The 12113-nt window shown below is 39.0% G+C and overlaps 1 protein-coding gene across 6 annotated transcripts in view; it reads left to right on the top strand.

Annotated features, from left to right (window-relative positions):
• The window catches only part of THADA (THADA armadillo repeat containing), a 168429-nt gene extending 156316 nt beyond the window's left edge, over positions 1 to 12113 (top strand). For all 6 annotated transcript variants that reach the window (XM_074579573.1, XM_074579572.1, XM_074579576.1 and 3 more), the window contains 2 exons: positions 10141 to 10307; positions 11483 to 12113. In XM_074579573.1, the coding sequence (XP_074435674.1) occupies positions 10141 to 10307; positions 11483 to 11821 (506 nt within the window). In that variant the 3' untranslated portion in view covers positions 11822 to 12113. The remainder of the gene's footprint in view (positions 1 to 10140; positions 10308 to 11482) is intronic.

Here is a 12113-nt window from a genome sequence, read left to right as displayed (position 1 = left end):
GGTATCTATGTCAGACTTCCCATTGAAGAACTCTGATTACTGATTGAATAATACCTATCAGTAAGAGTCTGTGTATATATATATTCACGTTGTGTGCAAGACAAAGCAGCTTCTACTCCTCCCGTAAATTTATTTGGAAGAAGGCCTCAGTAATTAATATAAACCATATTAGGATTTACTGATCCAGCTGAGCATGTCAAGGCCTCCAAAATGGTGTTGTGTCTGATGAAGATGCAGATGAAGTTGCAAGTAGCCACCCAACAGATGTCAGGGATAGAGAGATACCATCCAAGTCACCTGGACCCTGCTGGAGGATGCCCTGATGACAGCTAGAATTTTCCTAGCAAGTCTCGACCCAGCTGTTAGGCATTTAGATGACATTTGGATGGAAGTGCCAGAGCCTCAGGTATTTCACTAAGAGAGATAAATAAGCCAGAGCATTTCTAAAGAGGTGTGGACCTGCTCATATTAAGGGGAATGGCTGGGGTCACTGAAGCTGTAAAATCCAGAAATCATCTAGGAGGCAAGAGCTGTGTGAAAGAAGAAGGAGGTGAGTTTCTGGCTTTACGGTGAAATGTGAACACCATATTGGGAAAAAACGTCATGTCCTGATAGTAGAAATGCCTCAGCCACACTAAGGTGACGAGGATTGGCAAGCCTTTATGTTGACTAGAATTTGTGATAGTAAAGGAATGAGAACTATGTATGCTTCATCTCATTTTAGAGTATTTTTGAAAGCTCGCTCTCAAGTGAAATCGTTTGTGCGTCGTCTTCCCATTGTGAAGAGCAAATGGTTCGCTTATGGACTGAAAACGCTCTTGAAAAATTGTTCTGAGATAGGTGTTTTCGGTTCAGGATTGATACGTGCGGCTGTGCTTACTTGTACCTGTCAGACACCTGCAGGAGGACTGCCCCTAAGTGATTTGTAGTCACTGAATTGGTGAATAGGTGGTCCCTGGCAGCACCTGCCTGTCTAGACCACAGCTTGAGAGGCAGGCTGACATTTTTCATTGGAATATCAGAAAACTGTGTACAGCATCAAAAGCAGCTTGCAGCAGGCATCGGAAGGCATTTGGATCCTGACAGGGAAAGAAAAAAAGGAAGAACATCCACCCAGTCATTTATGTGAATGTTTTGCGGTCCTGGTAGTTTCTAACATTACGGTGTGTTTGCAAACTTAATGGTATTTTTATGGCATTGTGTATCTATGTACGTGTATGTCAGCAAACAGATAAAAAGAATGTGAGCCGTTCTTTACACACAAGTTTCATCTCTTTGTTTTATTCAGATGTTTTCTATCTGGACAATATTGGAAGCTTTTGATGTAAGTGTTAGTGTGGGTTTTTTTTTCATCAAGTGTTTGTGTAGTGAACACCTTCTGTCCGGTTTTGCTCTTTAAGTATGTGCTCTTACATGCTGAGGAAGATGGGTTTAGAAAATTGACCAATAAAGAAGCGGAGAATATGTCATGAACCTTTTTGTCATAAATTATTATACAGAAGATTTATGCCGCTTTCCATAAGAACAATTTTATAGTCACTTCATTTCGAATGTCACCCTTTTTTAATAAGTAATATGAAACAAAGATCAAAATTACATACAAATCATCTTGAAAACAGTCTCTCCCCATACTGTTTCATTGTAAGGTATCAGAACAGATATGACAACTGAGTTGCTGAGATTCCCGAGTTGCTTTTTGCTATTCTGCTCAAAAACACCTGCACTCAGTAAGTTGTACGTACACCTGGATCAGATGTAGTAAGTTAGCAAGTATCTTCTCTACTCTGACATTCTTAATAGCCACAGTTTGCAAGAATCTGCAGCTCTGCATTGTCCCACCCTTTAAAGCAGGATAAAGGCTAAGTCATACTGATGTCAACTGTCACTCGGGAGAAAAGGTAGAACAAGATCAAAGCACATTGTAACCTAAGTGGTCTTGAGTAGTTCAAATTTTTGCATGTTTATTAGATGATCTTCCAGTAATCTAAAATGACTCTGAATTCCAGTAATACAAAAGTGAAGAGTTTGCTTAGCAGTTGTCACCAGCTGTGACAAGCAGGCACCTAGAACAAGGGTTGTAGTACCAGAAAATTTAAGTACAGTGTTGCATCAATACTCATGTAGAAATACATAGCATTTTTATACCTGTATTTGTGTCTTGCAGAAAATTCCACCAACATGCACCTAGTAATTCAGATCACTAATGCATTGAATCTCGTAATTGTCTCGACAAGATTTATTGGTGTGTATGGTATGGTACTTGTTAAAGTCAGTGGCTTTTGCAGTGGGAACTTAATATTACTTATGTCTTTTTAAAGAATTACATTATATAAGAATGTGCAGTCACTGTGGCGTTTTGCTTTGTATTTCCAAATTTATTTCAACACCTTACAAGTTGTTCTCAGTGCACTTATACAACGTTGGATCATCACATGGATGAAGGAACCGTTTGCTTTGTAGAATACAATGCCACTAATTAAAGCTGAAAGTGAATGGACTGAATTAGAATCAGCTCATCCATCAAAGACTGGCTACTGATTATTTACTGGCAGTGCTTCATGTAGCTCTATTAATTATACAGTGGCACCGTTATGTAAAGGTTATGAGTAGTTACGCTCTTGAAAATTAAGTAAGAATACATGAAAAATAATTGTATGTGCTCAGCGCTGGAGTCTGAAAGCGGTAAATGTTAAATGGAGTGTTCATGTGAATAATCTATTAAATGGATTTTTTCTTATCAGCGTTTTAATTGCAAGTGAGTAAACAGGACAGCAGCTTACAGATCTTGATAGGCTCCTTATGCAAGCTGTGATGGTCGTGGCTTTGACTCCATAGCAATGAAGGAGAGCTTGCCTTTCTATTACTGCTTTAAAAATAGCTTTTACTTATTTGCATGTTCACTCCAGATTATATTGGTTTTCAGCTACGGTGTGGAGAAGACTTGGGTGTACAGTCTTCTGTATTGATGACCCTCCCTTTCCTTATTCCTTTATCCCTTAAATAACAAACCCTTCACCACCATTCTGCACATATTATTCTAAAATCCCAGCTATGTTAAAGATAAATTGGTCTCCTGTGTTCCTACAGCACAGCTGTAACACACACCTCATTCACATTCAGTAATCTTCATCAATGCTAAGCAAAAAGTTCCTGAGTTGGAACATGCCAATAACAAGAGTCTTCAGTCGTATATTTAGTTCTGGTGATACTAATTTGAAACTGTGGGTATATATCCTTTTATTTCCCAAAAAAATACATAATTTGAGTTAAAAAACATCCATTCTCATTGGCAGTGTTTTAAACAATTAGCTGAATAGTATTATTTTTTACCTTTTCAAAAGGAAAAGCATGCGTTCTGTGGGTTTGTGCAGGGGGTATTGTTTTTCTGTTGTTTAAATTAGAACATGGCTTTGGGGGGGGAGGTTCTGCAGAAGCGGTAATGCAAGTGGTAAAGTCCAAATGCTCATTTCCTCTGACAGATCTGTGAGCTGTGGTTGTTTTGTAATAAAACCCTTTGAGTACAGGAGGCAAGGCTTGCATGGGAAAAGCTTATGTATGCACATATATATTTAAAATGGGGGGGGAGGGAAGGGGGAAATCAAGTTACTGAGTTGAAAAATATTGTTTTGTTCACATTCCAAAAAAGGGTTTGAAAAGATGATAAATATGTGTGTGCTTTTTTGTTCAAGAAGGAACTTTAATTTTCTGCTCGGTCCTGAGCTGTAAGTTTCCGTCATAATCAGACATGTTATTAACTCAGATCTGTTTATAATCAAAGTCAAAGCTGAGAGACGCGTTCCCGCCACTCTACTCGGAGTCTGCAACTATTAAGAAATTAGTTTTGATTAGTTTGCTTTGTAATAGTGTTGTGTTTTGACATCGTGTTGCATGATGTCAGGAAGGGCCTCTTTTTAAAGTCATCCTGAAAAAGCACGGCTATAAAACAGGCTCAGGCGGGAAGATGGAAAACAGATGAAGTAGTTGTACGTCATCTAAGGAATGATATTTCTCGAGAGGATAGAAATGATCTAATCGCCTTTGATTTTATGAAACACTATAAAAAGGAATCTGCTTATATATTAGATTTTACAGAAATGGTCATTTTAAAAAGTGGAAAGTTTGATGTTTGTAACTTAAACTGACACAGTGCAATGAACAAGCACCCTTTTGAGAGCCATCTGCCAGCTATCTGGACACAAGAGTTACCATTTCTGCGTTTTCTTGGTTTTTTGTTAGTTTTACTTCTCAGTTGTCCTCTCTTAATCTTAGTGCCTAGAAGGATAGTAGCACTTCAACATTATTTGTGGAGACCGGGTGGATATAAGCACCCCTTTACTTTCTTTCCACGGCTACTGCTTTTCTTCTCTCTTGATGTTTTTCTGGTGGCAAGACACCTGAGTGTTGCCTTGCTCCAGAGTTGCACAATTCCCGTCTAGCTCAAAGTAGAACATATAAGCAGGTTATTTCAATGTAAGAAATTTGGTTTCTAACCTCACTTTATTTACCAGCTTATTTAACTCTTGGGTTAGGCCAGTGGGAAACTTTTAATCTTTAAATTTGAAGGCTTTTTAAGTTTTGTGAAGCCTGTGCGTACATAAACACAGTATTTTAAGTAAAAATTATCTCTGCAGCAATGCTGCACTCAGTTCTCTTATACTTGATATGTCGAGATTAGGGGCAAACTTGATTATTACTTAACACCAAAAAGAATAAAACCTTCAATGCAACAAAAAGGAATTGGCGATGCAATAGGTGAAATTTTCCACTTGCAAATCTAATATTGCAGGTATTGGTGACTGTGATGCTGAATCTGCCATTTGGGTCGGAACCTGATCTCTTGCTTGATATTCAACATCTTGTTATGGTGATGTATCAGAAAACCTGAGATAAACTCCAGTTTTGTCAAGCAGTCATTCAGTGTGGGCTTTGTTGAATTCAATGTCCATGCTTCTCTCTGAAGCAAGCATACCACATTATTTTACCAGGGTGTTAGGAGGTACTGTATTGGTAGTGATGTAGTCATTTTTATACCTAGGTAGGCATCACTTTGTGCAAAAAAAGTAAAAAATACGTTACCAATTTAGAGTATACCTGGTCTACCTAAAATACTTTCTGTAATTTCAGTTGGAGAACCTATCCTGTATGTTTTCCTTGAAAACATCCTTGCTGTTAGTACACCGTTCTTTTGTGAGGCTTTCTCTCAGGACCGTTGCACTGAGCTTCTCTCAGTTTTACTTCTCTTTATGTTTGTTCTGAACACAGTATACGTTTACAAAAATTGCATTACGCTTTGATCTAAAATTGCCTTTAGTTAACCATTTCCAGTATAAAACCAATTACAAAATGCTTTGTTAAGCAAGGAATATGTTCTGCTTTTTTATTTTGCCTATATTTTATCATGGTTGTCCTTAAAATTTGTGTATGCGCTCTTAATACATCCTTTCAGTTCCCCATAATATCACCAAGGCTTTAACAGAGAACAATTGTATAGTTGGAGGACGCTTAATAGGCTACTAGAAGAAATATTTACATCTGGCATGATCAAAGCTTTTGGAGTATATGAATGTGTATGTGGGAGGTCTAATTTTTATGTGGGTGGATTCACAAAGACTAAAACACTGCAGTACTTAACCCCTTTCCCTTTATGAAAATTCAATTCCTCAAAATGAAAAAAGCATGTAGTACCTGATTCTTATCTTTTGTTTTTCATTTCAAGGAGTAGTATTAATTCTTCTGCTTGTAACTACTTGTTTAAGGCACAGAGAAATTTTTGTATTTCAGCCCCTGTAGTGGCTTATGTAGTAAGATGCTTATCTTGGTCGTGATGTTTTTGCATGTTGGAACATATACGTGTTTTAGAATTTTAAACACTGATAAGTTGAACACAGTTTTGGTAGTTTGTAGAACTGTGGGTAGGACCACTACTGTATTGTAAGTGTTCTGTAAGCGCTACGTCTTCAGGTTCGATTTCTGCTGGTTTAGTTCCTGTGCCAGTAATCAGATGTGAATGGTTTCTAGAAATCTGTCATTTGAAATTTTTTATTCAGTTACTTTAAATAGTTACTTGCATTATGAAAGGCTATTAATAGTCAGTCATTTGAATCATCCCTGTTAGTGTTTTGTTTACATGACTCTGATGGGGAAGTTTTGGATTGTGGCTGACCTGAACTACGAGCTTGCTGAACGGGAAGGTCTCGCTCTGCCTTTGGCCTCTTTCCTCCCCCCCCAACTGCCCTGTGATCTTCCCTTCCCCGGCTCCCAGCTGTACCAGTGCTGACTGCAGGGTAACCAGCTAAGCTGCCAGCCCAGCGGAAGAACCCACGCGCCGACTTGCGTGCCAAATTCATATTCTGCTATCCTGAGCGTTAATTTACCAGGTGATCAGCAGAGTACCTGAGCTGGCTGGAGGTAAGCATCAGGAGCCCGTTGGCCCAAGGGGACTGCAGGGAGAGGAGAGCCACCTGCCCTTTTTTGCCCCTGGTGAACTTCAGGCTTGCTCAGACCACTTTCTGAAGTCATAGTGTGAGTCATGAACACAGCATCATGTGTAATGTGTGGCTTCTTGAGAATTAGCCCTGTTTTGCAGGCAAATGATGATGTGAGGAGCAGTTTTTGTAAACAGTTAATATGTCAGTGAAGACACATACGTTTATTTTTAGAAGACGTAACCTTTTGTTGGTATCTTAAAAGATTCTATACATGCTTATAGCATCCATTGCTGTTACTTTTAGAGCTGGGGATCATTAAGGCAATTGAACATTCCCCCTCTGAAAGCATTTTTTATCAAATTGTGGGTATGTATGTAACTTTGCTTGCTCTTATTTATCTGTATTACTTCAGCACTCCAGGCTTAGGGAGTTGATACACCTTTTTTGGATACATGTTCTATCTCTTTGCTGTCCCTGTGGCAATGGCATTGCCCAAATCTGATCTTGAACTATTCTAGCATCAAATTTGTGTGAACTGGTATCAAAGTCAGTTAATATCAGTGCGCTCTCTAAGTAATGGCAGCTGAGGAAGTGATTCAGAAACCATGGAGCTATTCCTGATGCTGTGCATTAGAGGGATGGGATGGGATGGGCAGGTGGAAGCGAAAATTCTTCATCTACTAGAGTATGATCTGTTGTTCAATCTGTGTCAACACCTCAAGTACCAGGAGGTGGCTGTGCTAGCTTCTCTAGCACAAAACCCAAGGTAGGCAGGCTCTTACACAAATTTTTGAAGCCTAAGTTTCAGCATTATCAAAGTGATGTTGCTTTGTTTTTTCCTGGTCTCAGCATCAGAACTGATGCATGAGTTTGGTTGATCAGTTAAACGGTGTCTGCAGTTCACAGAAGGGTGGTCGGCAGCTTTTGAGTCAGTACTGTGTTCAAGGTCTTCACGTTTTTCCAGTGTGTTAGACCTGCCTTACATGTTTTTCTGGTAACTTCTTTTGCTTCTTTTCTGTGGGGAAAGAAAAAAAAATCTTGCCATTTCCTTTGTTGCGACACAAGGATTCCCTATAAGATTGCTGTGCTACATGACCACAAAACTGACTTTTCTTCTGTGTCACACTGTTGAAAAACTGCTAGCAAGCAAGTTCAGTCTAAGCAGTACCTCAGTGTTACTTGTTTTGCCACCTCTTAGCAGTTTTGAGCATGTTCGTGTAATAAGAGAATTAGAGGCCCCAATACATGCTTTGGTGCATTTCTCAGTAGTCCGGTGTTCTCATTCACAGAGAGCGCATCACCATATTTATACTTAAGGAGTCTAAATCTTAAAAGGGAAGAAAGGCTCCAGAAAATGGCAGGTATTTTAAATATCTGCAGCTGTAGCTATAATCAGTTCTCTGAAGCAACAGCTGACTTCAGGAAGACAGCAGTGGGAAATACCATGTTTGGGTTTTAGCTCCCAGCATCACTTAATTTGCTAAATATTCAAATACAAATAAAGTGACAGAAGTAAGAGATGTTACATAAATATTGATAATCATAATTGTCCGTAAAACTCCAAAGGATCATCAGAATTCACAAGAGCTGGGTTTAAAATGTTGCGTTTTGTAAGCATTTGTAGCTGGGATGTTTCAGGCTCAGAACTCTGTGCTCTGTCTTCATTTCTGTTCTTCCAGCTCTGAGGATTGCCAGTATTTCTGAGGAGAGAAGGTCCCTTTGGCACTTGAGTGAAACTCTGTTTTCTACCTGAGCCTAAGCAAATCAAAACACGAGAGGACAACCATTGTAACCATTCTTTGAAGTATCAGACTGTTACCAAGTAGGGCACAGCAACAGAGAAAACAAGGTTTTTTTTCTTGAAAGAAAAAAAAAAAAAGGCGAGTCCTAGAAAGAAATGTCAGCAAAAACAATACCTAAACCCCCCAATACCTAAAAGAAGTGGTGTGGGAATATCGCACTGCACCCCTGCAAGCTCTCCTTCACAGACAAAGCTGAGGGATGTCCTGATACGGTGATAAGTCCCGACATGAAGAAAACAGATTTGAACATTTCATTTGACTGTCTAGCAGAGACAAACTGCGTATGTAACATTATTAGTGTCACCAAGAGATTGACTGCCTGCCTTCCTGTTGCTTGTTCAAGGAGATTTCCATTTAGCCTCATCTAACTCCAAGATAAAGAAGGGACCATCTGTTCTTTCTCCTTCACTCCCTTCCTTATTGCGGTCCTTTGTTCTCGTGGTCTCAAATACTAATTCATCCTCCCCGATGTCCTTGGTACGTTTCCTGCTCTGTCAAATGCCATGTACCCATCTTTCCATTGGCCTGTTTTGCTCTTAGCTGTTTCCCGTGCTTCTTTATTCGTTGGCACACGCATTTCCCTAGTCCCGGTGTTTTACTGTACATTTCTCTGCTGTGCCAATGTACTCTAGAAAACCTGCAGCTGGCGTGAGGCTTCGGGAGGTGTTACAGAATAGAAGTCCATGCTGCAGCTCTGAACGTGGGTGGTGAAGGACGGGTCTCGGCTGTGCTGCTGTGCCTCTTGCATGTCAATAATTGTTTTGGTTTGTGAGAAACACTTAAATACACTCAGTCACAAAAGTGAGATCTGCCTTGCATGTCCGTGTTGATTTTTTCCAAATAATTCTGACTCTGCTGTGTTTCTGCTCGCAAAGGACAGCCTTCAAGATTGACGTGTCCTTATGATATCACTACTTAGAAGACAGACCGTTTAGTGAACAGTTTTCTTTTGCTGGTGACTGTGGAGAAGGATGAATTTTGTCAAAATCTGTTCTACAGTAATAGGGATTTTACAGGGGCTTGTTCATTGGTCTTCCTCCTCCAGTCCTCTTCCTGCATCCCCATTAGAAAAAGAAAAATTGCATTAATGTTACCAGTGGTGAGCCTTGTTCCTGTGAATGCAGTTGTTGGAGTTCTCTTGCAAACAGGGCTTCTGGCATTTTCATGTACTCCATTATTGAGGGCAACTCTAGGAACCACACAGTTAAAACAGCATCTGCCCAACTGAGAGCAGTTGGGAAGTTTAGGGAAGAAATATGGAGTGGATGATGGCTTTGTGTATGGTCCTGGCATGGCAGCAAAACCTGTATAAATATATCTTTGTGATGGCATTGTAAACAGTGTCTGCCTCTCCCTTCTTTAACATCTTCTCTAAGCCTGTCTTACATGCTTGATCTCTCTTACATATGTGTGAATACATATCTTCTTATATATAAAGAGATTGCACACCAAACAGTGATTCATTTTATATCCCATTTTTATTTCATGTTTAAAAACATAAAATGTGCTGTAGTTTTTGAGTTCCAGTGAATCATCAAATTGGATTTAATGCACAGCTGCAGTTTTGTGAAAACAGTCACCGTGTAATAGTGTCAGGACTGCCTCTGGAGACTTTTCTAACAGACATCTTTGTGTATTTAAACCCAAATTAATGAATGTTAGTACATGGGCAGGAAAAAATATTAAGCATCAGCATTTTCAGTTGCTTCATATATTATTTTGGAATTGAGAAAAGGCCCCAAGTGACGCCGAAGTAAACATTCATCTAACTTATTTGCAGTATAATTCATCAATCTAAATGTGTTTGTGTAAATTCAGCATCTGTTTTCAAGAAATAATTTTTGTGCTGATTTTATTTGAAAATGTTTGTGGTCTTGCTATGTGTTGTAACACATATTTCCTCTCAACAGAGTTTGCACTTAGGATAGTGAATGCTCCGATGGCCTTGGATTTAGCGTTTGGCGTCCTGTGTGAGCAGCTCCAGCGGTGGGGGGAGATCTGTGCTGGTGTACTGATCCTGCTGGAGTGGCTGCTTGGAGACAGCAATCTGAAAGAAGACTCGGAGACTTCAGCTACGGTAATTTTAATAACCGTTGCCTACTTCATGTTGGGATCGCTACATTTCTGCAGTCCTGTGCAATAGAATGAAGTATCTCATCTGTTGAAGCCTGATGACTGCTATTCCAGTATTAATTGATTTATAATTAAAAAAAAAAAAATCCACAGGGACAATATTTAGAATAAATAAATAGTTTGATGGCTGTTTCCTGGCAGTATCAGCATAAAATTAAAAAGACCAACAAGCAAACATTGAAATAAACCAACAATTACTTAACAAATCATTGTTGACTGAAACATTTTGAGGCTGTAAATAATTGCATTCAGTATCATTGCAGATGATGGCTTGCCTTGAATTTAAACTGCTGCCGTGGGTGTCAGGCACATCTGGCATTCAAGAACGGTGTTCTCACAACTGCTGGCTTTTCCAGAGGTGTCACTTCAACATTTGGTAACTTTGCACCACCTTCCATGTGACTGGTTCTGGATAGCCCACGAAACAGCCTCGCTCACATCAGTCATTGTCTTCAGAAGGATTATTTACTTAAAGAAAACCTTTGCCACACTGGTTCTGAAGAACCTAATGCTGTGTAATACACTGTGCTCTCTTTGTCTTGAAAAGACTGTAAAAGTCAAAATAATGCTGAAAGGTAAACCAGAAGGAGCAGGAGCAGCTACATCTTTGAGAAGTTTGTTGCAATTAATATGACCTATGAAATATATTATGAATCTTTTCTTAAGCCTGTGGTTTAGGTATGCCTTTCTGATGTTTCACCGACTGATAGAATTTTCCTTTTCTATTTAATCCACTCAAAAGGCTCCATGATATAGCAAATTACCATACTAGTTACAGAGAGGTCTCTGTGAAATATAAGACAGTTTCACAGGGGAAGGCAAGCACATGTTAAGGATTAGGACTACTATTTACTTCCACTGTTTTCTAAGAGTTATACCATAACTGCCTGATTTTTGAAGGTAAAATTTCTTTGGCTAAGTAGGAAAATTTTTAATTGTGTTTTTCCAAACCTTTGAAAAATGATGTATATATTATTTTTTTTTGCTATAAAGAAGCTGTTGTGTAACAGCCTTTATTCTCACTCTTTGTATATCTTCTTTCATATACTTAATAATTTTCTCACTATTATCAAGACCACAAGTCATTTTCTAATCGCTGCTGTTTTTCTTTTTGTTAAGGAAGAAGATCATTACCTGTTTGATAAAGGGGAAGTGAATTTTTGGGCAGAGGAGTTGACTCATGTCAGCCAACTCAGTAAGCACCTTTTACTGCTTATATCAATGACTCATCTAACTTTACCAGATCACAGAGAACTTAATCGACTATCAAGAATAGCACTGGACCAAGCCCAGCTTGTTGGACACCTTCTTAGAGAGCTACCTCCGACTCCAGAATTTTCCAAAACTACAGAATTCACAAGATTAGCTATTCAAAATGAGAGAATATCGGTCTGCCTTAAAATATTAAATCTGCTGAAGTCTGACGATACTTGCAAAAATGAAAATCTGGACAAGTAAAGTATTAGGAGTTCATCCTCAGGGAGCTGCACACATTTTACTAAATGGGCAGGGGGTCTGAATTCTAATGATGTTCAAGGAATAAAGGATTGCTGTAATGACTCCAGTAAACCTGCAACAAACTATTCAGTATTCAGCCTAAACCCACATTTTTTTTTGTATATGAATCTGTTGATTATTTTTTTCTCAGATGTGCTGTGGGAGACTGTTCCTTTTAAATGCATTTGTTAATTTCATTCAGCTGAGCATGGTTTATTATAGCTACTGTAGGAAGTAAAGCAGCTAAACCTAA

The sequence above is a fragment of the Larus michahellis genome, chromosome 3, assembly GCF_964199755.1.
Source record: "Larus michahellis chromosome 3, bLarMic1.1, whole genome shotgun sequence".
Lineage (NCBI taxonomy): Eukaryota > Metazoa > Chordata > Aves > Charadriiformes > Laridae > Larus > Larus michahellis.
Note: the sequence above shows the minus strand (reverse complement) of the source record. Positions and strands in the feature narration are given on the sequence as shown.